General features: G+C 34.2%; 1 protein-coding gene across 1 annotated transcript in view; it reads right to left on the reverse strand.

Moving 5' to 3' along the window:
- ATM (ATM serine/threonine kinase) overlaps positions 1 to 26,618 on the reverse strand; it is a 108,072-nt gene that overhangs the window by 65,693 nt on the left and 15,761 nt on the right. The window contains exons 9-27 of the mRNA XM_081155496.1: positions 25,366 to 25,529; positions 24,216 to 24,385; positions 22,577 to 22,948; positions 21,869 to 22,063; positions 21,000 to 21,095; positions 19,855 to 20,080; positions 17,900 to 18,025; positions 17,211 to 17,336; positions 16,003 to 16,092; positions 11,735 to 11,906; positions 10,546 to 10,745; positions 8,278 to 8,360; positions 8,028 to 8,183; positions 7,095 to 7,170; positions 6,836 to 6,966; positions 4,556 to 4,676; positions 2,773 to 2,946; positions 1,530 to 1,699; positions 169 to 415 (exon numbers count right to left, since the gene is read on the reverse strand). Of these exons, the coding sequence (XP_081011622.1) occupies positions 169 to 415; positions 1,530 to 1,699; positions 2,773 to 2,946; positions 4,556 to 4,676; positions 6,836 to 6,966; positions 7,095 to 7,170; positions 8,028 to 8,183; positions 8,278 to 8,360; positions 10,546 to 10,745; positions 11,735 to 11,906; positions 16,003 to 16,092; positions 17,211 to 17,336; positions 17,900 to 18,025; positions 19,855 to 20,080; positions 21,000 to 21,095; positions 21,869 to 22,063; positions 22,577 to 22,948; positions 24,216 to 24,385; positions 25,366 to 25,529 (3,095 nt within the window). The remainder of the gene's footprint in view (positions 1 to 168; positions 416 to 1,529; positions 1,700 to 2,772; positions 2,947 to 4,555; positions 4,677 to 6,835; positions 6,967 to 7,094; positions 7,171 to 8,027; positions 8,184 to 8,277; positions 8,361 to 10,545; positions 10,746 to 11,734; positions 11,907 to 16,002; positions 16,093 to 17,210; positions 17,337 to 17,899; positions 18,026 to 19,854; positions 20,081 to 20,999; positions 21,096 to 21,868; positions 22,064 to 22,576; positions 22,949 to 24,215; positions 24,386 to 25,365; positions 25,530 to 26,618) is intronic.

Genomic DNA, 26,618 nt, shown 5'->3' on the forward strand with positions numbered 1-26,618 from the left:
GCCAATGAAAAGGAGAAAACACTGTACAAGAAAAACCCATGGACTATCTATGCTAGTGATTACCACATATTAAATTTAACTGCATAAATGAAGAAAGAGCCTTAAAATTTTAAAGTTATATCTCAGATCAATTCAGGGATAAAATGTAGGTAAAAGTTGAAGTCATACCTGTTTTCCTAGTAAGTTTTCATCTTTAAGCTTATCATAGACTTTGGTAGCAGTCTCTCGTTGCTGTGCCATCCCACTGTCTCCTATACTCTCATAGGCAAAGTACGGAAGAATATTGACAAGAATCTTTGGAAAGCAGTCTATTAGAAGACGTTTCCAATCCTCTTGAATGTGATTAGCAATGGATTTCACCTCATCAAAATCACTTCTAATCACCAGATGTGGAATCAAAACTTTATAACAAGATCTAAAACATAAAAATTTAAAATATATATTATACATAACTTTTCAAAGTAAAATTTTATAATAGTTCTTAAAATAATAAAATTCTTTAAATTAAAGTATTAGAATTTACCATTTTATCTAGATGAAACATTCTTACTCTAAATGGAAAAGCAAAGTTCAGTAAATTCTAAATAGTCACATTAAAAAAATAGAGATCTTAGAATATACCACCCTAATTCTGTGATCAAAAAAAGTAGAAATCAGCCCGGCCAGCAGGGCTCAGTGGTTGAGCATCAACCTATGATCCAGGAGATGGAGGTGTGACTCCAGGTGAGGGCACAATCCCCAGCTGGGGGCATGTAGGAGGCAGCTGATCAATGACTCTCTCATCATTGATGTTTCTGTTTTTTTCTCTCTCTCCCTCTCCTCTCCTCTCTCTGAAATCAATAAAGACATATTTTTTTAAAAAAAGTAGAAATTAAGTTTAATTCTTCTGCATAAGATATTTATATAAAACTATTATAAAGTGAAATATGAAAGTAGTTTACAAATTCAAAGAATAAATGTAAATATTATTGTCAAACTGAATGAACAATGAGGACCACTAAACAATGAACGTTTGCCTTCCATCATCCTAATACCTATACATTAATTACTCTTTAGTTTTCAAACATCTCCATCTTCAAAATTTTCTTCTCTAGAGTTAGAAAAATAAATACTAATAGAAATAATGACTAAATGTCCTATAGTCAGGCAACAGAAAATAAAAACAAGGCAGAAATAACCAGCCACTATTAGTTTATCTTTCACTTTTCATAGAAAAGGTGTTTAAATGTTGGAGCTGAAAAGAACATTAAAGGTCTCCTTGTATAACTCCCTTACTTGACAGATTAAAAAAATCAGGTCCCAAAGAATGGTTACATGGTTTGCCTAAAGTCACATAGCTGGTTCTGGCAGTTAGGACCATATCCAAAGTCAAGGGATTCCCTTCAATATACTTTCATTAAAACAAGCTGTCCTGCCTTTCATATTATACAACCTCCCATGTCTGTGTGTGTGTGGGGGGGGGGGGGATTGACAAACATTATTGCCTAATTTTGTTAAGCATATTTCACGTGTGCCATAAGTAAACCTACCTATAGAAATCCTCAATGTTTGTGTAGTTTAATAAAATAAAAGGAAAAGAGGATAAGCTGTATTCAGCACCTTGAAGATTTAGCCATTCAAAAACCAGATAATCCAAATGAGAAGCCATGAAGTCTTCTAAATGTCTATATCCAAAAGTTTCAGAAACTTTCTCTAAAACCTGCACAAATCAAAAAGAAGCGAATGCTTTAAGAAAATAGCAAAGCAATATGTTATTTAAATACTTATAATACTTACTAACAGTATGTCTTTAAGTATTCATTAACTTTTCTATATCTTGATCTACTCATCTAGGAGATGAGAATAATAAAAGTACCCACTTAAGCAAGACTAAATAAGAAAAATGTATTTAATATAATTAGCACTGTGCCTGGCACATAGCAAATCCTTAATAAATGTTAAATAAAAACAGGAAAACACACTGCAATTTTCAACATTTGATTACATTCCAAAGAAAGGTCTAAAGTAAAATAATTCTCCTTCTCAGTCCTAAACCCAAATGAGAAAATCCAAACACTGTATTCCACTTACAATAATAGTTAGGTAGTGTAATTGTATAATTTTTTTAAAAATAAGCAACTTATTTTAATACTGGGAAATAAAAGGTTAACTTGCCTCAGACTGATTACCCATGGGCTGGCCTACTGCAAAGCTCCATGGAAACCATGTTGTTAAGATGCTGAATGGTATATCCGGCACTGAGCTATAACTGGTTCATTGCATAAAAATCTACACTGGAAGGGCTTGGAACTTCCCAGACCATGAATGCTGAGGTGATGGAACAGGGCAGGGACAAACCTTCTACAACACTATGCTGATGTAAATGCAAGGCTAGATCCTGGTCCTCCTTCCCTAATCATGCAACTTAAAAACTCTAAAATTTTACTCCTGGTCCTGCTAGATCCCAATGTCCTGCCCCAGAATCAACCAGGCAAAACACTTGCTACTGCTGTTTTCTGTATGTGTTTCCCTGAATAAATGCTACCCCAGAGGGACTGGTCTGCATGAGGACAGGTCATTCACCCTTGTTAGTTCAATGAATGCTTTGTGAAATGCTCTTAAACTGAATGCAAGAAATGACATGGCATACAAATAAATACACTATTTAAAAACATACTATTAAAAAATAAAACTGTCTCCAAGTCTTTCATAAGTGCCACTTTAAAATTCTAGTTTAACTTTTTTAATTGTTTATAAGTTACCACAGGAAGATTATATAACCACATGTAGTACCTTTTTAATGAGGTGAGGTTCTAATCCATTCTCTTTCACGGACTTGCATAGGGCAAACAAAGCCTGTTTTTCACAAACAGGACTACAGCATAAAACCACAGCTATCATCATCAGTAAAACAGCTTTTCTATTATAAATCTCATCCAAAAGTTCAGGGTTCTCAGCTCTGTGGGGCTTTAAAAGAATTTTTAAAACAATAATGTAATATAAATATTTAAACATTACAAATAAACCAATGAGGCAAAAATCAAAGTACACCACAACATCTAAGCAACCAGTGAACAGTTCTAAATCCTACAGTGATGAAGCTAAGAGTAGAGACTGTGAGAAAATATCAAAGTTTCTAGAATGGCAAAGACTGCTTTTGATAAGATATTATGGAAAGAATTGCTAAACATTTCAGAGAGGTATAAAGCACTTCAAAGAAGAAAAGAAATTGCAAGATGAGATTAAAAAGCTCTTCTTCAACTACCAAGTATACCTCATGTTTATCATTATAACAATATATAACTCTTTATACTTAAAATATTATCATATATATTATCAAAAGGAACAGTAAAATCAACTAGATAGAATGATACATGCTTCAATCATTATAATATCGCTACAGATGTGTACATTTTTTGATTAGCTATATTTGACAGAAGTTTTTGGTACAATAAAAAGGACCTAATTCCTTTACTAAATGGCAATCACTGACATGTTTAAAAACAGCTATGAGGTCTCCATTGAGTCAATTCCACCTATTCCTTATAAAAGACAGACCAGTCTACTTTTACTCAAAACCAAACTCAACATGCTAGCTGCCCTCTAAAATGTATAGAAAATCACTGTTTTTGTCACCTTGTCATGACACTATGCTTCTATCAATAATGTCAAACACAGACTTTGCTTTTTTTGAATATTACAATGTTGATTCATAGTGTGCTCTCGAAAGGTAAAACTTCTTAGGTCTTTTTCTAAATGGATTGTTGTCAGGTCAATATTTTCCCTTTTTGCATGTGACAGGCTGATTTTAAAATGTATAATATACATTATCTCTATTCATTTTTATATTATTTACAATCATCTTTCAAATCTATTGGAATCTTTTTCTAAATTCACACTCTTTCATGCAACTATCCTTTTTAGTCTTGTGCTATTACAGATTGCATAGTCATTTGATTGCCTCATATATTTTTTACAAACAAATCAAGGCATAAATAAATGAATAAATAAATTCTAACACTAAGACAATTTTCATTAAGAAAAAATCATTATTCTACAGAGAAACATAAATATCATAAGGTTCACTAAAGAACACTAAGATAATTTGATCTTCCCTATTAGAACATTCTTCTCAATCTATTTCTTCCTAATGTCACCTGTTCTCTGAACTAGTTTTTATCTAGATCTTGCAAAAAAGATATTTTAATAAAAAATAAAGCTACTTATACTCCTAAAAAATTCAGGAAATTGTTTTCCCCATAAAAACACTACATATAAGTTGAATCAAAGGAAATTGCCATTATTCAACCAATTCTGACCTATAAATACAGCAATTTCAATCAATTCATACAGTTTTAATTTAACTGGGGGTTTTTATTGTTGACACTATTACAGAAGTCCCTCATTTTCCTGCCCTTTCCCACCTCCATCCAGGCCCCCCCCCCCCGCCATTTTAGTCTAACTTTATACAGTAAACTGTTAGGTAGAAACTGTCTTAGGCGAAAGTCGGTAAAGTAATATATGGTATATTTATAGAAAGTATATGATAGTAGCAAATATACATTACTAAAATTACCACTTCTCTCATTCCTTCCTGAGCTTTCAGGTATGCATTTTCAAAAGCTGTCTGCTGGAGCTTCAAAGGAAGTGCTTTCAATAACGTGGAAGAACCTGCTTGTTTCATATCCTGAAATAATCTTTTAAAAAAAGCAAAAAGGGAAATAAAATTTTACCTTAAACCTTACTTTCTAAAACATTACAGGACAAAAATAAGTCACTCTGTGAGACATACTAACATACTAGGTCTTCTTTCAAAAGACTAAGAAAATCTGAGTCTATTCAAAAGAGGTTCAAATCCATTGCTGAATATTAGGGTCTTTACCATACACTCCTTTTCCCCCCTCAAACCAAAAAGGGCCTCAAAAGATCTTTTAGCTTATTGCTCAAACTTGAATAGGCCTGAACTTTACCCAGAAAAGAAAAACTGTCCTCTGGTCAAATGCCAATTAGAAGGAGCCACAGACTCTTACGTCAACCTGCTCTAATATTCAATCATCCTGAAAGTAAATAGCTTAATGTCTTGATGTTAAACTTAAATTTTTTTCTTATGTGATGGAGAACAGTTGATCAGTGCTATTTGGAAAATATCCTAGTATATTTAAGGAAAACTCTTCAATCAATTTTGTCCTTTATGCTCTTTTAGTATCAAGACTTTTAAACTTTTTGGTGTTCCTCTGATTCCTCCAGTTTCTTTAATCTCTCTTAAAATAGCCCAGTATTAGATATGTAATAAGTAAACACCTAAAAAAGAAACCAACAACAAGTGCTATGTTCATGCCATTCTTGAACGTATACATTTTTGAATCCTAAGAGATTGTTCAATGCTACTATTACACTGCTTTCTACATTCAACTTAAGATCCTCTAAAATTCCATTTTTTTTAAAGTTCTTTTAAAATAATGTTTTATTATAGTATAGTTTGCATACAATATTACAATAGTGTCAGGTGTACAACACAGTGACTCAACATTTATATACCTTGTAATGTGATCATCACACTAAGTCTAGTAACAATCTGTCCCCATGCATAGTTATTACAGTATTATTGACTATATTCCAAGCTGTATACTACATCTTCATGGCTTATTTATTTTACAGCTGGAAGTTTGTACTTCTTATTCCCCTTCACCTTTTTCATCCATTCTCCCACCTCCTCCCCTCTGGCAACCATCAGTTTTTTCTTTGTTTCTTTGAGTATAGCCTCAGGTCTTTAACTTCAGGATATATTTTCTATCCTCTAAGGACTTGAAGTAAAACACACATACACTAATAACCCTTACATTGCACTATGGTTTTACTGAAGAGTCCCAAACCTGAGGATTTAGATACAATTCTATTTATACAAACATTATTGTCAGCATATTCAAACTTTGAGCACATTAGGTTATCTAACACATATATTTATGTAACTGCTAGAGCAATTTCTTTACAGTGATTTTAAATTATTGGTCACTTACATCTGAACAGCAAAGTTACTCAAATGATTTTCAGTTTTAATGTTTTTAAAGTATAATGTAATTTTTTTCAAATATTCACTGATTTTTAGAAATTATTAAACACCTACCACATACCAAGTATTGTTTTAGGTGCTAAATCAACAGACAAAAAACAATGCCATCCAGGAGCTTATATCCTGGGTAAATATGTTAAAATATAGCACTTCAAGTGGTGATAAATTTTATGGGGAGAAATAAAGCACAGAGGTGCTTTATTTACAAGAAGTGCAAGGTAGGAAAGGTACAGGCAGGTTACAATTTAGGGCTTTAAAATCAATTTGATAACTTGATAAACACGCAGTCTTTAAGAAATTAACATCTGCTTCTTCAGGTACTCAAACATAAAACAGTTCCCTATGACAGAATCACTCCAGTGCCTAATTGTATGTTCACTTGAATAAATATAATTAGCAAAATGTAAAATGTACTAATTTTCATTTTACAAACTCATATAATCACAGTGATATTCAAACATTCTGTATCTCCCATAAGCAGTAGTAGCCACACCTTATTCAACTCAACCATTACCAGCTCTATGGCATTAAGCAAGCTACTTTATCTCTAAGCCACAGTTTTCCTCTATAAATGGGAGAAAATAATGGTATTTAAATGATAGTTGTCAGAATTAAGAGAAAATATGAAAGCCAGGCATACAGTATATGCTCAATAACTATTAGCTTTTTGTAAAATTATAGCTGACCTAACAGTGCTTAGCTATTTTTAATATTACGAGTAACCTATGAATATCCTGGACACCGCACTGATATCTCCAGACATTTCATAAATACCTGACTCATTACCTATTGATCGACTCTGCAGCCAACATTCGAATTTGGTGATCATTATCAGCAAGAAATTGTGGAAATACTTCATTTACAGGAAAGGCTTTTCCCATGGCATTAAGAATAGCCCATTTTGAATAAGGGTCAGCCTGTGGGAAAGAACGACTTAGGTAAAATATTAAATACTAAGAGAAAAATCATTCATTAACAAACAGAAACAAAGGCTGCTTTAAAAATTTATGGAAACCCTGCTAACACTTAATAGAGAGTAACTCACCTCAAGCAAAGCTTTCAGGCATTTTACTAGTGCCATTCTTACAGAGAACGTGCATTTCCCCTCCTTTGTTAAGTGCCTGAAATAAAGTGTTTCCATGTCAATTATTCCAACAACAGCACAGTGGAAAAAAAAAAAAATCACTGAACATTATGGTTATTTTAGGTTACTTCCAAAATTTCTTTCCATGCTAACTTTAATCATTATGTGGCACATGCCAACATTCTCACCTTCCAAAAAAAAAAATCCAGCTAAAACAAATGCTTAAATAGTTCATTTTTCTTTTTTAAACATATCTTTATTGATTTCAGAGAGAGGAAGGGAGAGGGAGAGAGAGAGACAGAGACATCAATGATGAGTCACTGATCGGCTGCCTCCTGCACGCCCCTGACAAGGAATTGAGCCCGGAACCCGGGCATGTGCCCTGACCGGAAATTGAACCTCGATCTCCTGGGTCCTAGGTCAAGGCTCAACTGCTGAGCCACGCCCAGCAGGGCAGGAGTTCATTTTAATGTATATTTTTAGGTTTACATTATGTCTGATTTTAGGGCTATCTTACTTCAGCTAACCGTGTTACAGTAAGCTTAATTTAAAGGGGAAGTTTTTTTAAGTCTTTGTTGTTCTATCAAAGATTTCAAAATCATACTCTATATGGGTTTAGACTTGCACTTTGCTTATTCACCACACATGACAAATTATTAAGTGATTCAAAATTCACAGGAAAATACAGTAAACACACTTTAGAAAGCCAAGCCTGAAGAAAAATACAACGTTAATTGTTCAAGAAATTAAGGAAGGAAAAACACAAATTAAATTTTACAACTGTTAAAAGAAGTATACAGTTACAGAAACCACTAATGCAGAAATGCAAAATGTGTACCTGTATCAGAAGAAGCAAAAGAAAAGTAAGAACGCCACAGAATAACCAGTACCTACCAAAATGCTCCAACAACTGTTAGAAACTCTCCTTGAGCATCCACTGTGTTCTCAGAATCCATATTGCCTTGACATAGGTTCCCCACTGTATAAATGATGTGGTTTAAAATTCTTTTACAAACATCTTGGTCACAGTGATACAAAGGACACAATTTGCTACGGTGGAAAAAGTTTAACTTTATAAGCATAATAGAACACGTCAGTTAATTTATAAATTTTAAGTGAACATAACACGGTTTTAATTGCTTACGATAGTGGTTTCAGAAGTACAACAACATCTTCCATTGGCAAAGGATACTCTTCTCCAGGAAGCTCCTTTAAAAGCACTAGATACTAAGATAGTTGGGGGGGGGGGAAGATCAGTTTTTTTCATGTGTCATTTACTTAAAATAATTATATACTTAACCAAAAATTCATATATGGACACACGCATGCATATACATACACATACGCGCACACACACAAACATACACACAAGACCAGTGAATTTTTCAAAAAGGCCGTATAGTTAAAGAAAGCATTTGAAGTCAGAGCTGGATTTAAATCCCAGCACAACCTATTACTTGTGAGGTTAAAAAACTTGCCTTGTCATCTGAGCCTTTGTACTCTCGCCTGTAAAATGGGGATATAGCACTTACCTGGCCAGATTACTGTGAGGATTAAAGGAAACGAATGTAAAGGTCTAGCATTTCTTGTAGGAATTCAGTAAATGATAGTTGTTATCATTGTTGGGGTTAAGAGCCTGAACAAAAATCTGAAACTATATTATGTTCCTATCCTCCCAAAATAATGCTTGGGGATAAGACTTCAATGTTTAAAAACTATTCTATTAATAAATTTTGGAAAGCTGAGATAATCATAGGCAGAGAAGACGTCAAATACCCTGACCTATCTTCCTTATGGCAAGCTGGTAAGGCTCTCTATGGTACTACAACTTTTTCTAAGAGCGGCAAAATAATTTTCTGGCTCTAGTAAAAAAATCAGAACTTCTTATCATCTACATGTAAAAAATGTTTCTTACTCCTTCTCAGATATTATTAAATAACATTACACTGGACCATTTTAAATATTTGACACGGAAGTCATGCATGTGATGTTACTGAGTGTCTTTAAGTGCCTTAAACATCAAAGCTTCAAGAAAAGCACACAGCCTTCCCCATTGGTCAGGGCTGGATAACTGATTAGGAAATCTAACAGGGATTCAACCTGCATGTTTCCAAGGGGTTCTAATTAGTGGATCATCTAGCATGTTTCCCACAGCTATGACTGGAAAAATCATCTGACATGTGCCAGTTCACTGGGCCAGGGACTCTCCCCACACATTCACCAGGGCTAGGGCTAGGGCTAGTAGGGCTAGTAGGGCTAGTAGGGCTAGTAGGGCTAGTAGGGCTAGAGCTAGGGCTAGTAGGGCTAGTAGGGCTAGTAGGGCTAGTAGGGCTAGTAGGGCTAGTAGGGCTAGTAGGGCTAGGGCTAGGGCTAGGGCTGGGGGATGGCCCACAAGGTCAGCAGATAAGTTACATGTAAGAACATTGAGTAAACAAGCAAATGTATTGAGGTTAAGTTAGAATCCAGGTTTCTTACTGTTAGAAGAGGGAGCTACAAATACAAAGAGAGAAAAAAAGTAAAATCTATAATGTTGGATTGGTACTGGACATACCTATCAGTAGATGGATAGATTGATGGGGGTAGATCAGGAAAGGGATTACTTCTGTAATATGCTCATCAAAGTCTAAATTTAATCATGAGAAAACAAGAGACCAACCCAAAGTGAGAAATTCTGTAGAACAAGCAGCTATACTACTGAAAAACAGGGAGGTCATGAAAGATAAGGAAAAACTAAAGAACTGTTCCAGATTAAAAGAAACTGAACATACCTGAAAACTAAATGCAATAATACAATGTTATATTCCTGATGGTTATACCATGGTTATAGGAGAATCACTGTTTTTAAGATATACACACTAGAGTATAAGGGGAATCACATCTGCACTTAATCTCAAAAGGATACAGAAAAAAAGGTACGCTATGTGCATGTGAATGTGTAGAGAGAGAGAAAATGATAAGGCACATGTGATGAAATGTTAACTATAGAAGATTATGAAGGGAATATGAAGTTCTTATACTACTGTACTATCACTTTGAAATTACATCAAAAAAGTTTAAAGCATGTAAACTAAGGTGAAGGCAAGATTCAGGCTTCAACTGCAATGCTATTGAAGCATTACTTTTACATTCAGAATCTGTGCTTCTTGGCCTAGTTTAAAATAATTTATAATTAATTATACCTAAAGATAATAAATCTATCCAAAGTCCATCCAAGTTTTAATGTTTTAGTATCTACTTAAATTTTTTTTCACAACACATTAAAAGAAAAAGTGTATTTTATAACTAGTCTCAGATTTGTTCATCAAGAAATCAATTTCAAGTCATTAAAGGTACTATGTGATTCTGATGTCATTCTATTTTCAGCAGCAACGCCAGACAGAACTGAAGAGAATCTTCATTTTACTTAACTCACCATGTGCAGATGGAGAGATTTAGTAGGGTCTAGTATGCTAGAATCAATTAACATTAACAATTTCCTCCGAATATCAGCTGCTCTAAATGACACAGTACTGGTCTGAGCAGTGGTTACACACACACACAAAAACTTGAGCATGTCTAAAAGAAGTAGATCTTGTTTTGACAGGTGTTCTTCAGCTAAAGGATTCATGGAACCTAAAAATAAAAAGCACTTATTAAAATTAGGAGTGGGGCACAATAGCCACATATACTGACCATTAGCTCAAATATCCTCCCTTCGATAAAACAAAAAACAAAAAACATAAAAGTATATGAAAACCAAAATTATGGTAAAATTGATTAAACACTAAAAGCTTCAAAATTCTTCATCAAAGGTTACCCTAGAATTCTGTCATCAAGAAATGACCTATGGCCCGGCCGGGTGTGGCTCAGTGGTTGAGCGTTGACCTAGGATCCAGGCGATCGGGGTTCGATTCCAGGTCAGGGCACATGCCCGGGTTGTGGGCTAGGCAGCTAATCAATGACTCTCTCATCATTAATGTTTCTATCTCTCTCTCTCCCTCTCCTTTCCTCTTTCTGAAATCAATAAAGATATATTTAAAAAAAGGAAAAAAAAGAAATGGCCTATGGAAAAATCTATATAGACAAACATTCACTGCAGTACTATTAATTATTAGAAATCTAAAAGTAAATAATGGTCAAGAAAATTATGGTACATATGTTAATTGGGATATTATGAAGCCATTAAAAAAGTATGATCATCAATATAAGTAGCTAAATGGAAAAAAGCTTGTAATTAATGTTAAAAGAAAACAGACAAGGTTTAAAAAAGACATCAGAATGTCAATGCTAATTACAATTTTCAAAGGATCTACAGAGAAATAACAGAAAAAGGTTAAAAGTGATGGCATTATGGATGTTTTATCACTCTCCTGCTTTCGATTCTCAAAAAAAATCTATCATATGATTTTCTTGAGTAATTATTTTAATTCCCCTATGAGTAAAGAAAACTGATAAATTCGATTAAAAAAGAGAGAATCTAAAGGGTATAGAAAAAAACAATCCTGATACACTATACCAAAAGGAAATAAAATGAGCATAAAATTGGTATCTATGAGGTTTTTTGTAATGTCAAATCAATATGAAGAGGTAAAAGAAATCCCACAAAGTAAATATATATTTACCAATAGTAAGCTGGCTCTCTCCAGATTCATTTGCATCACTAATACTACTAGCAGGGTAATCATTAAATAGACTCATGGATGACTGACTCTCCATCTCCTTTACATTTTCATCAGTATCATCTTCCATTGGTTCTAATTGTCCATAATCAAGTGGCTTTTTGGTAAAGGATACCTTCAATGGAGAAAGAAAGGTGTTTTTTCAAGTAGGATTCTTTCAGAAGTATGTTATAGTTAAAATTCACCTAATCAAATGATTCAAGATTTATGTGTATGAACACAGCAGTATTATTTCTATTAAGTGTCCAACAATAGAAAAATGGATATAAACTATATGTCTATATAAACTGAATAATATGCAATCTTTACAAATAATTTCTTATGCTAAGATATTTTGTACTACCCAAAATTGATAAGGGTGTGGGGAAAAGTATAAATTGATATGATTATTTTGGAGGACAATTATTATATCCATCAAAAACAAATTAACATTTCTACTGAAGGAGTAATTCCATTTCTAGAATATATCCTATGTCCTTCATAGGTACAAATAGAAGGAGACAAAATAATTTTTATAACAGAGCTCTCTGTAAAAGAAAAAAAAACTACTTTAAGATCTGATGGGTTGGGCTTCCCGTCAAGATGGCAGAGTCAGTAAATAAAGTATTCACATCCTCCCAGAACCACATCAAAATTACAACTAAACTACAAAACAAGCATCATTCAAAATCAACTGAAATCCAGCTGAACAAAAGTCCTATAACTAAGAATATATAGAAGAAACCACATCGATACAGGTAGGAGGGGAAGAGACAGAGAGGAAGCTAGTCCTACACTCACATATGAAAAATCAGGAGGGATATTTTGGCTGTGAAAGTCCCCCTGAGAAGCAAGAGATTCCAGGCCCCCCCAGCCCAGGGTTCCAGTGCAGGGAAGAAAAGTCCCCATACCTTCTAGCTACAAAAACCAGTAGAGATGGTGGCTAAGACAGAGGCTGCTGGAGTCCCAGGCATTCTTCTTAAAGGGCCCATACATGGACTTACTTGGACTCACTCGTTCTGAGTTCCAGTGCTGGGGCAGCAACTTGAAAACAACCAGGGACATACGTGGAGGCACTGAATTTTCCAGATTTGGTTCAAGGACTGGAGAAGCTGCTTTTACCCAGACAAAAGTACTGGCAGAAGCCACTGTTCCTTTTGTGAGCCAATCCTCAACACCCCTAACCCCCCCACCAGATCAACAGCTGCCCTCAGTTAGCAGCTTGGGCTCCTCCCGTCTGTCACCTCCAAGCCCAGCACAAGTAGCAGCCACCTGCAGATCGCTCTGTAGCTCATGCCAGGTAGCCCTGGGCAGGGCACAGGTGGCAGGTGACCTTGGTCTGCGCCTCCCAGGAGACCCCACAGCCAGCATATCAGGTGGACAGCTTCAGATGATGCCACAGCACCACCCAACCACCTCCAAAAGCAACATACTCAAGGGAGAACTCATCAGGCACCAGAGCCCAACCAGAGCACCAGGACCACAAAGTCCTGCTCCCCAGGGCTGGCCCCTCCATAGTAGTCATGGCCCGTCACAGCCAATCGGCCTGGGGGTAAATCCCTCCCGTTGATGTACCAACAACAATCAAGGCTCAACCACAACAGGAGGGTGCACATAGCAAAAAGTGGGTGCACCTGAAGTACCCAGCTTGAGTGACCAGGGAGGCTGTGTTACTGGGCCCTACAGGACAACCACTACATAACACGACTCTACCAAGGTCAGGAGACGTAACAGCTCTACCTAATACACAGGAACAAACACAGGGAGGCAGCCAAAATGAGGAGACAAAGAAACATGTTCCAAATGAAACACTAGAACAAAACTCCAGAAAAAGAACTAAACAAAATGGAGACCAGCAATCTACCAGATGCAGAGTTTGAAATACTGGTTATAAGAATGTTCAACGAACTTAGGGGAAGAATAGATGAATTCAGTGAGAACTTCAACAAGGGATAGAAAACATCAAAATGGAAACAGAAAACATAAAGACTAACCAATCAGAAATGAAGAATACACAAACTGAAATGAAGAATATATTACAGGGAATCAAGAGTAGCGTAGATGAAGGAGAGGAGCAAACCAGCAATTTGGAAGATAAAGTAGCAAAAAACACCCAGTCGGAACAGCAAAAAGAATAAAAAAATTGAGGACAGTTTAAATAGCCTCTGGGACAACATCAAGCATACCAACATTCACATTATGGGGTAGTTCCCAGAAGAAGCGAGAGAGCAAAGAATTGAAAACCTATTTGGAAAAATAATAACAAAATACTTTCCTACCTTGGCAAAGGAAATAGACATACAAGTCCAGGAAGTGCAGAGAGTGCCAAACAACATGAACCCAAAGAGGCCCACACTAAGATACATAATAATTAAAATGCAAAGATTAAAGAGAAAGAGAATCTTAAAAGCAGAAAGAAGAAAGCAATTAGTTAGTTACAAGGGAGGTCCCATAAGACTGTCAGCTGATTTCTCAACAGAAACTTTGCAGGCAGGAAGGATTGGCACAAAGTATTCAAAGTGATAAAAAGCAAGAATCTACAATCAAAATTACCCAGAAAAGCTATCATCAAAGGACAGATGAAGAGATTCCAGGAACAGAAAAAGCTATAGGAGTTCATTACCACTAAACCTGAAGAAAGATAAAAAATGATCAAAAAATATGAATAATAAAATGGCAATAAATATATATCTATTATCAATTACTTTAAATGCAAGTGGATTAAATGCTCCAATCAAGAGGCAAATGGGATCACTTCACATCAAAAGGCACACACAGACAGAAAGTATAAAGATGGAAAAAATAATTTACAAATATAGAAACAAACAAACAAAAAGAAAAAACAACTAGCATAGCAATACTTATACCAGACAAAACAGACTTTAAAAGAAAGGCTAAACCAGAGAAAAAGAAAGACCCAGCAATTCCACTCATGGGTATTTATCCAAAGAAACTCAAAACACTAAATTGGAAAGACACATGCATCTATATGTTCATTGTAGCATTATCTACAATAACCAAGATACGGAAGTCAACTAAGTGCCCATCAATAGATGAACAGATAAAGTAGAAGTTGTGCATAAAAAGCAAGGATCTATAACCACGATTACCCAGAAAAGCTGTCACAAAGGAATATGACTCAGCAATTAAAAAAGAATGAAATCTCGCATCTGCAACAACATGGATGCACCTGGAAGGTACTGTGCCAAGTGAAATAAGTCAGACAGAAAAAGACAAATGCCATATGACTTCACTTATATGTGGAATCTAAAACACAAAATAAATGAACCTGAACAGAAACAGACTCATAAATACAGAGAACATTTTGACAGTTGCCAGATGGGAGGCGGGTTGGAGAGTTGGATGAAAAAGGAAATACAATCCAATACAAACTGGTAGTTACAGAACAGTCATGGGGTGTAAGGTACAGCGTAGGAAACAGTCAATAATATTGTAATAACTATGTATGGCATCCGATGGGTACAAGATTTATCAGGATGATCTCTTAGTAAGTTATATAAATGTCTAATCACTAGGTTGTACACCTGAAACTAATATAACAACATCAACTGTAATTGAAAAATTAAAAATTATTTTTAAAAAAAGATTTGATGGGCTAAAAATACATGTATACTACATCCATATTAATAAAATACCAAGTTACTACTAAAAAAATGGAAGGGGTAGTGCTAGGTAGCAACATGGAAAAGTGACCAAGATTTATTATTAAATGAAATTAATCTAGTTATAGAATATTTTTTTCACTCGTTACATATTTGAGTATCTATTCTGTGTGCCATGCACTATTCCAGGTAAAAAAAAGTATGCATCACAGAAGCCCATTTGTACTGAAGAAAAACAAATATCACAATGAGATTATGTTGCTTACCTGACAAGGTTTTTGTTTTCATTCTTATGAACAGAGTACTATTATAATTTTGGTACACTGTTATACAGAAATAGGTATGAGCCTGGATGATTAGTTCCTAATTGTTCAGTCTATTATCACTTACTGAGAAACTAAAAGCCAAGCACTGTGCTAGGTACCGATATTAAAAGAAGCAATGGAATATAGCCCCTCCCAAACCAAATAACTTTAATTTCCACATTTTGAAAAAACATAAGATGCCATATATTGTGAAATGCATCATTATTTAGGACAGATTTCAATGGGGGGAAAAAGCATCTTAAAAATCAATAAAATATGGTAATAAAACAAGAAGCATACTTACTAAACTTCTACAAACATCTGCAATATCATTCATTAGCTTTGATGTTAACAATCGTAGGAAAAGGCTAGATGCAATCTTATTTGGATTGTGCTGTAATGAAGTTGAACAAGAAAACCAAGCAAACAAAGAAATAAAAACAATTATTCTTGGCAGACAATATTTTCTCTATCTTGAATGAAATGTAAATTTTCCTTTACAAAGAAAACTCTCTAACATAAAAAGCATGAATAGAGAGTTTACTATTGGGGAGAGGCTATAAATTACTTCAAAAAATACTAATCTCTTTTCTTAGAGTAATAATAACTATAGCACATAATCTTTCACTGTGCATAAACAACATTAAAGTAAAATACCAGCTAATGACCCTACACAGAAGCAAGCAATAATTGTAGTTTAGAGCTTCTTCTTCCACTTCCTTCCCCACTTCCAGTAAAACAGGAAAACACATTACAAAACCAAAACTACATGCTGATAATATTGATATATGGCCATGTACTTAACATTAGCATTCAAAAATGTTTCCAGTTATTATAAACATCCTGAACTGGCTCAGCTACCCCTCAGACTTACCCCAAATTAAAACAAAGACCACACACAGTAGCACTCTTCCTACCAAATGCTATGTATGTAAGACTATCTGGGCAAAACGAAAGTAATGTATATGCTGGACTCATTTATCGTTGTGGTGCTCACTAACCTTGGTACAGAGGTATGCACATCACCTAGCTAGCAATGAATACATTTTTTAAAAGAATATGTCTTTATTGATTTCAGAGAGTTATTGATCGGCTGCCTCCTGCACGCCCCTCACTGGGGATCAAACCCGCAACCCAGGCGTGTGCCCTGAACGGGCACCAAACCATGATCTCCTGGATCACAGATCAATGCTCAACTGCTGAGCCATGCCGGCTGGGCACAGTGAACACATTTTTATTAAATGAATGGAAATATGCCAGCAATAAGAGTCATGTATGTAGTAGATAACAGTGGTAAAATAATCTCTGTAACCTTCCTGATATAATGAAATTAGTTTCATGAGGAACTGAGATGATCTATTGCTTTATTCCTCTGGATACTACCTTTTATTTTCCATTCAATTTAATTTTAAATCAGTGTATAAACTTATAAATGAACCAAAAAACAATAAACACCAACAAGTTATCAACTTCCTACATAGGCTACACTGTTGAGTAGGAAGAACATCTTACCTTGTTACAGTTACATAAACAACTTGTACATAGATGCATCATATTTCTCAATGAAACAATTCTAGATTCCTCATTTGTCTTATTTTTAAACAGAGTAATACTTTCTCCAGCACACTGCATTAGAGACTATTAAGAATAAAAGAAGGAAAAATTCAAATTCCTGTTAAAATTATAGTTTAACTGCTTTGTAAAGTTTTACTTAAAGGTAAAATTAAGTGTTTTTGAGAAGTTATACTTGATTTATAGTATAATTAAAAATTAAGAACAATTTTTTTAAATGACAAATTTTATACCCTGTTCTTACAAATCACACAAGTGCCAGTAGTGCCCAAAGATGAAAAGAAGTTTCATGCTGAATGCCTACTTGATTAATACTCTCAGTCAAGGATTCTTTAGTATAACTGATAACAGGAAAAACTTTTAAAAGATAAAAATCAGAATTTTTGTTGAGATTAAATTTTAATGTAATATTACTTCAATTATTATACTTATAGTTGGCTTAAATAATTTTAAATCTTAAGAAAGGACACATAGTATCATTTATTCTTATTCCATTCATTTATTTGCATAAATACAAGAGAAGGGGTTAACCTACATAAAAATTTATATTTTCTAATCAAATGCACTAATTTTCCCAGGGATATATTTCATTCAATTAATCCAGAATTTATTCACATAAATTCTCCTACCTTGGCTTTCTGGAATAATTCTGATTTATATGCTTCCTCTTCAGTTATTACACCCACATAACAATAGCAACCAAGAACACCCACCAAAAGACTTGAACACCGGACAAGCGTTTCTGTATTTGTAGTCTAAAAGTAAAACACAAATAAAAACGTATAGATCATAAATAATTTGAGTACTCTATGATTATCTCTTGTAAGAACAAATTTTATGTACATATTAAGAAACAAAAGTTCAGATAATTAAGTGGCATAACTCTGATCATTTCTAAAAACCATCTAAGAGATCCCTGCAGAGTTGATAACCAGGATTCTCAAGAAAACAGTAGAAGTATCTCATAATGGCCAAGTAAGACATCTCCTCTTAAAGTAGAACAGTATACTGCACACAAAGGCCCTGAAGTATTTGAGGGAGGTAGGAAAAAAAACCTGATAAGCAAATAAATGTCCGTAACTCTTAGAACATACACAGAAATTAGATTCATATAAAGAAACATTAAAATGACCTTGTGAGTATCTCAAGGACAAGAACCTTCATTTATTCAGCTTTTAGATTCCACAGACTAACAAAAATATTTCTGGAAGTAGATACTGCTTAGCTAATTTTATAAAATTAAGTATGATTTTGCAAAGGTTACACAGAAAAACCAGGTTTTTAAATTTTTTGTTCCTATATTGTAGGAAATGGCATTTTAGGGGGAAACACAGAACACCATATTACTTTGTTTTTTGGGTTGTTTTTTTGCTTTTGTTTTTTTAAATATATGTTTATTGATTTCAGAGAGAGGAAAGGAGAGGGAGAGAGAGAGAGAGAGAAACATAAGTGATGAGAGAGTCATTGATCGGCTGCCTCCTGCCCGCCCCCTGACAGGGGATCGAGCCCGAAACCCGGGCATGTGCCCTGACCAGGAATCGAACCCCAATCACCTGGCTCCTAGGTCAACGTTCAACCGCTGAGCCACACCCGGCCGGGCCATATTACTTTGTAATGACAGTAGTTACAACTGTGATCCAGAAGAATGTCAGTAATTAAGATTAAGGCAGAGGAAACAGGCAAACTATCCCTTCTCTGGTTCCTCAGCTCACTAGCCCCTGGCTACTGAATTCACTCCTTTCAGTAGCTATAGTTTTTATTTTATTCAACAAATATTTTATCATCTACCATGTAACAAGGCATCGAGGCAGATACAAAGATCAATAAAAAATACATATATATGCCCTTTAAGGAGTTTATAGCATGGTTTAAGAGGTATTTGTATATAAAACATATACACAAACTGTGATACAAGGAAGATGCTAGGTGTCCACTTAAAAAAAGAAATATTAAGTATTATGAAAATCAAAAGATGAATTACCTAAGAAAGATAATCTAAGATTATCTAAGAAAGGCTTCAGCAAGGAATCTGACATGTAGAAGATTTGAATATATAGAAATGGGTAGAAAGGCATGGAGTTTTGGCAAGAAAATAGGACACACAGAATAGAATTTGTGATTTAAGAGGACAAAGAAAATGATATATGAGAAATTACTAGATGACATCTAAAATATGGGTGACTGCTAGTTCATTCATTACATTTATTAATCACTCTTTCTTCTTCAGTGACCACCAAAATCCATTAGATCAGCTTCAATTATGTCCTTTGCTGTTACTGTACCACTTCCCTCCACAAAACTGAGTCACTTTTTCATCAAATAATCACTCTACTCAAAATCATTATTATTATTATTTCCCATAAACCTCACCCTCAAAGAATTCTACTTCTATAGGGTCTACCAGAATTCTTCGATTAAAAATGTATCAAATTATTATTATTCAGTTTTCCTTTCTTCATGCTGTTTTCACTGCTAACTGATATGTATAGTCACTTTGTTTTTAAAAGTAAGCATCTCACCATTCTTAGTGCCTTTCTTACTCATTCCTCCTTCCTAACAGTCTACCAAAGTGGAATGAAATTACCTCAGAGGAGTAGTTATTTAGAAGCTGTTCTGACAATCCCAGAAGATAGCGATCCAGTGATTCCTTGAGATTTTGGTGGACAGAAAATCCTCTACTGGATTGGTGCTTTTCTATAGTACATTTTTCCACAATGGTTAAAAAATCCATCTTGTCAAAAGTTGTCTGAAGAAATAGCTCTTCAACTGCTGAGAATGAAGGCTCTTCTTTCTCTTTTGGGTATTGTGCACTTCAAGAAAGTAAGATCTTTATAATCAAACTACCTAATACTTCATATAGCAACAGTATAATACAAATGAAAACATTAACTTATTCGAAGACTGTTTATACGATTAATGGATTATTCTTTTAAATGTTCCTCCTCTATCGACTTTGGTGCCTACTTGTATTAAATTTCATCATTCAGTAGCAAATTTTACCAATAGTTTCAAAGAAGAAATAAAAGTTATAATCTCAAAGGCAAATTCAGAAAGTATTAAAAAGAAAACATTAACACCAGACATAAATATGAACACAATATATAAACATGAACAATAACGTTATAAAGCATTTCCCTTTTTCAACCTTTGATTTCTCCAAAATGTAGGATTTTTTTTATCTTATGCCCTCTTGAGGGAGATTAAAAATCTTCATGCCAGTGAGTCATTTTCAGTCACAGTGAAAAAATAAGCCTTGTGTCAATCAACTAAAATGAGGTTTTAAAACTTATTTTTGTTTTCCCTTTCTTCAATTATCATTGGCTTCTTTTATTACTACTTTTTAAAGCTAACAACACAGATTTTTTTTTTTAATTGATCTTTAAGGACAGAGGAAAGGACGGGGAAAAGAGAGAAACATTGATGTGGGAGAGAAACATGGATCAGCCACCTCCCACCGGGGATCAAACCTGCAGCCTAGGTATGTGTCCAAACTAGGCCATCATAACATTCTGTTTCTTCCATTGGCAAATGTCACATTATACTATACCACATTAAAAATAGTAAACTGGATTTAATATTCGAGAACATAAATTGGCATCATTAAATTAAAAGAAACATTTTCCTGGCTAACTAGAGATTTTTTTTTAATTGGCCAATTTAGTTGAAAATTTTTAAGACGTAATTAAAGATATAACTTTAAAAAACACAGGACTCTGTTAGATAACATACCATTCCGGCACACTCTGGAAAAAATTCATTGCAGCTTTACAGTTTTTCATAGTGAGACTCACAAGAATTTTCTCCAGTGCAAGATGAGGAAAATTACTATAAAGGAAAATAAAAATCTTCACTTAGAACATCAAAGCCATTTAAAGTACTCTTTAAACTTAAACATCACTGTTTGTCTTTAGTATTGACCTCTAAAATTTGGATCCAAAATTAAAACTGCTTTCATCTATAACGAATGATTTAACATATGAAAGAAGAATTAAAGGAGCATACATTTTTGTTACTATTGTTAACACTTCCTAGAAGCACAATTGTGCATAATTTTTAAAGCTCATTTCTGAAATAAAACAATTATGAAATTATAGCACTAGAATCCAAAGGTCTGTCTTCCAATCACTCAGTTCCAATTACTGACTATGGAAAGGTTAGGAGGGCAAGCTGTTCCCCATCCTAGTAATTAAGTCTCATTTTGTCTTTTTCTCATTTCATTCCCCCGCTGACTTAACATATTGCACCCAGAAGATACTCTCATATGATTACAGGATACACCTGAGTTGGATATATGTTCAGGTAGACCTATTTACAGAAGATCACAAAGGAACACATAAGTGCTCACAGAGTTATATGCATGTTCTTCATCTCACTGTGTAGGCAGAGAGATAAGAATAAAGTAAAAGTATGTTGACAAAGATCCAGGCACAAAAAGAAAGAAAACTGTAACAACAAATGGACTATTTAACATTAGGGCTAGCTCTGGGAAATCCTTCATTATTACTGTAAAATACAGCAGTCTAGCATAAAATAGTAATGGATGAAGCCTTACTAAAACAAAAACAAAACACAGCAGCACACTAATGAACTCAAATTACCTGTGAAGAATTGGAGGTAGCTCTGTACTGTCTTCAAAGTCATCTTCTAACTGATAGAGTAAGAGCCATTTCATTATCAATTCCTTTAAAGAAAAACTTTTATTTACTTCACATATATTCTGCTCCATTCCCGTTTTTACTGTTTCTGGAACTACACAGTTGGTCAGTGCCAAAGTCAAACAGCGTATGACAGGACTGGAACAAAACAAAGAATAATTAATGTTAAAGTAACCTCTTTAAGTATATAGTACCACTAAATAATTAAGGTTTATGTATATTGAGCAAACAAGTGATGAATAGTCAAATTACACATAAAAATATCTAAACATTTAATGCTTTAAAACTGACCTTAGTAATCTCTGCATATGTAAAACTAAATTTACATTTATTTATTTATTAAGACTTTCTGGACAAACAATAAAAGCATCTGCAATAGAATTTAACAATCTTTAACTAAAATTACAAATTTCAAAAATCAGGAGTGTGGGGGTAGATGAATATATATATAGGAGTTGGCAAAAGTAGGTTTACATTTGTTCATATGGAAATAATACAAATAAATAATACAATTAATATAAGAACAAGCTCTGTAACAACAGTAAACCTACTTTTACTTTTGCCCTGTCCTCTGTGGGTGTGGGTATATGTGTAAATAAAATATATAAATATGAAAACTGCAAAATCTGATACAATGAGTAATCAACTTACCATGAAGGTCTGCAGGCTGAACTGGTAAATATCTTCCAGAATTCTCTGTCAACCTCAACTAAATTCCCTTGAATTATGGCTCCAAGTAAGCCAAAATTTTCAACTTGTATTTGTTCAGAACTTATATTGCGAAAGGTAATAGACCAAATTTTAATCCAGAGTTTCAATAAATCTGATTTTTGTGAACTTTCTAGGTTTGATTTCTTGCCTTGACACAATGCAACTTCCATAAGGCATCGTAACACATATGGTGTACGTTCCCCACGTCGCTGTTGAGGTAGAAGCTGGTATAGTATCATCAATAATGGTGACAGCTCACTGTTAGGTAAACTTGCAGGATATTTTGATATTAATTGGGTTGTAATCTGTAACCTGAAAAAAAAAGTATAATTAATTTGAAAATTAATCAATTCCATTAACAAGCTAAAAGAAATAAATATAGACATAGTACTATTACAATATCCTAATTCGAGTTATCACCATCATCATTTTCCATACTACTCTCACAATACATTGGCTCTTAATTTTTATTAGGCCCTACTTACTAAAGTGGCAAGAAGTGGCAGCTTTTTGCCTAGCTGGGTAAGCTATCATATTTCCCTTACACAAAAACTTTAAAGAACAACTAAATTGGCAATATTCTATTCCTGAGTTAGTGCACCCATCCCTGTTCTTCAGCCACCAATAATATTCCTTCAAAACAGGAAAACAAACAGAAATCTCAAGACACTGTTTTTCCTTAAAATTAATTCAGTTAATTCAATAAATAGTTGCTGTAAGTTCTCTAGAATGGGTGCTACTCAAGAATATAAACTTTATCTTATTCATTTCTGTATCCCTAATGTTTGGCACACAGCAGGTACTCAATAAATAACTCTTGACTAAATGGAAAAATTAACGAATCTGAACTAGGAACCCTCAACTATATAAAACAAACATGAGTTTGTTCAATAGGTATCTAAGTCAGTACACTTTTTCCTCACAACTCAATTACATTTAAATATAAGAAAAACACTAATCATAAAAGTTTCACTATAATTGTCAAACTTCTAACAGTCTGTAGGCAAGCTGCTTAACCTTTCTCAGTCTGTTATCTCTTTAGTACACCAAGCAGGCTGATTCCTACCAGACCTAGTATTTTGTGATTTCACAGAATTCCACAATTTTAATTATTTAAATAATTGTGTATGCTGTATGAGACTAAAGAACATAGCAAATAAGAATAACCTTTTGTCGTGGCATAAGGTCCAAATTATTCTGTGATTTCTGAATGCTATCTTTAATATTTTCCTAATCTAATTCTACTAAAAGGTGCTAGGCTTACTAAATCTCTTTATATTGAGGTGTACAATTCAGTAAATTCCATGATGCACACACCAGTGATTGCCTATCAGGCATCCATTCTCTTATTCCTTGCTATGTCCCTGCAACAGCAGATGAGCCATGGTGGTTGATCTCAACATGTCCTGGCAACCATTTTCCCCTTTGTCAGTGGCTGGTTTGGGAGCAGACAAATGACCTAGTTCTGGCCAAGGAGATTAAAGGATTCTACTGGCTAATGAGATTAAAGGAGGTCTTTGTGGGAAAAACTAAATGAGATTAAAATGACACTGAAAGAGGAAAAAAAGTTTTATTTTACCAAGGCACAAGTTCAAAATCATTCTGTGACTTCTGGAGATGATCTTTTATTACGTCCCAGCCTAATTCTATTTTCCTCTTTTTGCAAGATACACTGTAATCACTAATTTTTCTTTGTGTGGTAGTGTAAGGCTGAGAAATCTCTAAAGATCTGGTATCTTCATTAAAAACCTGTAAAATAAAATAAAAAAGACCTGTTTTTTTACATTGCTATTGTTTTCTAATAGTTCATTAGGAAAAAAGTCTCTCTTCAACTGAAGATACAGGGAAGTCATAAAATAATGAACAAACATTCTGCATGACTATAATGACTCTCTAGAAAGCAAACATTACCAAGAAGAGCAGTTTTCTTTTCTAGTAACATTTACTGAAAAAAAACCAAGATATTTAAAAGCAAAGCAAAAACCTCTATTTTCAAAGGAATTAAATCACAAATTTAGCATTAAGAAAACGTTACAAGCAAAATTATTTATGATGTTAACCAAATCTCTACCAAAAAAAGTTTTAATTCAGAAATATTAAGCCATCATATGATGAATGGATAAACAAAATATAATATAACCATACAACTGAATATTATTCAGCAATAAAAAAAATGAAATACTAATTCATGGTAAAATATGAATAAAACTTGAAAACATTATGCTAAGTGAAAGAAGTCAGAAACAAAAGACCACTTACTATATGATTCTACTTATATGAAATGTTCAAAATAGGCAAAATCAATAAAGTAGATCAGTGGTTGGTTGCTAAGGACTGGAAGAAGTGGGGAATCAGGGCTGCCACTAACAGGTGAAAAGTCTGTTTGGGGAAATGTTCTGTAATTAAATATAGGTGATGGGTGCAAAACATAGTGAAATACTCAGTTATCAAAAGAAGAAAGAGGAAGAAGGAAGAAGAGGAAGAAACCTGAGGGGCAGGGTGATCTTATTTCCTACAGACAACATGTTAAGAATGAAAAAGTTCATCACTTTTCACTAAATTTATAATACGCAGAACAGTTATCTTTTAAGTCAGAAGGCAATTCTACATATGTATAGTGTTTTAAAGAGTAATTCTATAGGCTTTTTTTTTAAAGCAGAACACAGATTTTAAAAGACCAGTAAAAAAATTCAACAGAAAATTTCAAAATGTGACAAGATTTACTGTACCTGGTGACAAACATCTGCCATCAATTCAATCAAGTTTTCCTTGACAGCAATATTACGAGATCCTGAGGAATATTTCCCTCTGCTGCCTATATGACTTATCTCATTAACTAGCAGATCATATAAGTTGTATAAGATACTTTTCCATTTTCTTGATTCATAAGCACCTGTAATTTTAAAAATTATAATTTATATATACACTCATTTGTACTGCCAGCTCCCACAAAATTATTCATCTGTTAAGGTGAAAACAACATTAGAAGACATCCGGTCCAACGTTCTGTCCAGTACTAACGGCTTCTCTGACGATATCCTTGACAAGCTCTACTTCATAACAGTGTCCAATTCATACTCAGTTAACAGTATTTGTTATAAAATTCTCCATTACCTAAGTTTCTCTAATCAATGCAATCAAAATCTCAAACTTTCTCTAAATTTCTTCTCTCCCGTGAAGCAAATACAATTAGTATGTTCCCTCTTTTGCATGAGGACCAAGTTCTCTGTCTAAAGAGAAAAACATCTTACCAGTTTGTTCAACTAGTATACAAATGGCATGCTATCCACAATTCTTATCATCCCAGTCCTCCTTCCCTAGACACACTGAAGTCAACTTGTGTTCCTCTTAAAATACTGACTTCACAAAATCTAGTGAACATAGTCCTTCAACTGTGATCTGACCAGTATGAGGAACAATGGGCTATTACTTCCCACAAACAAAAAACCACAAAACCTACTAACTTAGCCTAAAGCTACATTAGCGTTTCTGGCAGTCTCATCATCCTGCTTATTTTCAATTCATCCTAAATATGCAGTTAACTAAAACCCTAAACATGTCATACTATCTCCTAATAAACCTGACCTTCATCTTGGTGAGAGCTATGTGGAAGATGAAAAGCTAACAAAAGCCACCATTCTTTGACTCACAGTGGTTTCGTGGGCTACAAATACATCTAACCATACATACTAGAACTCATGAAACATACACAGCTAATTTTGATTTTAAAAAGTGGCTACAGCAGTTCTCCCTCATTTTAGGGGCTATTAATCAATGTAACATAATTTCTTAATATGGTCATTAAACGAGACATGATGAATTGGTCCAAAGGTTAGTATAAGCCCAAAGGCAAACTCAGCCTGAGCATGAGGAAACTCAGTTCCAGTTTCACCCAATAAAGTTCCTGTCTACTGAATGGAGCTACGCCATCCAAGCAATACTCTCCTGATGAAAGACAAATGTGAGGGAATCAAGGGTGAAT

Source organism: Miniopterus schreibersii (assembly GCF_964146895.1).
Source record: "Miniopterus schreibersii genome assembly, chromosome: 12".
Lineage (NCBI taxonomy): Eukaryota > Metazoa > Chordata > Mammalia > Chiroptera > Miniopteridae > Miniopterus > Miniopterus schreibersii.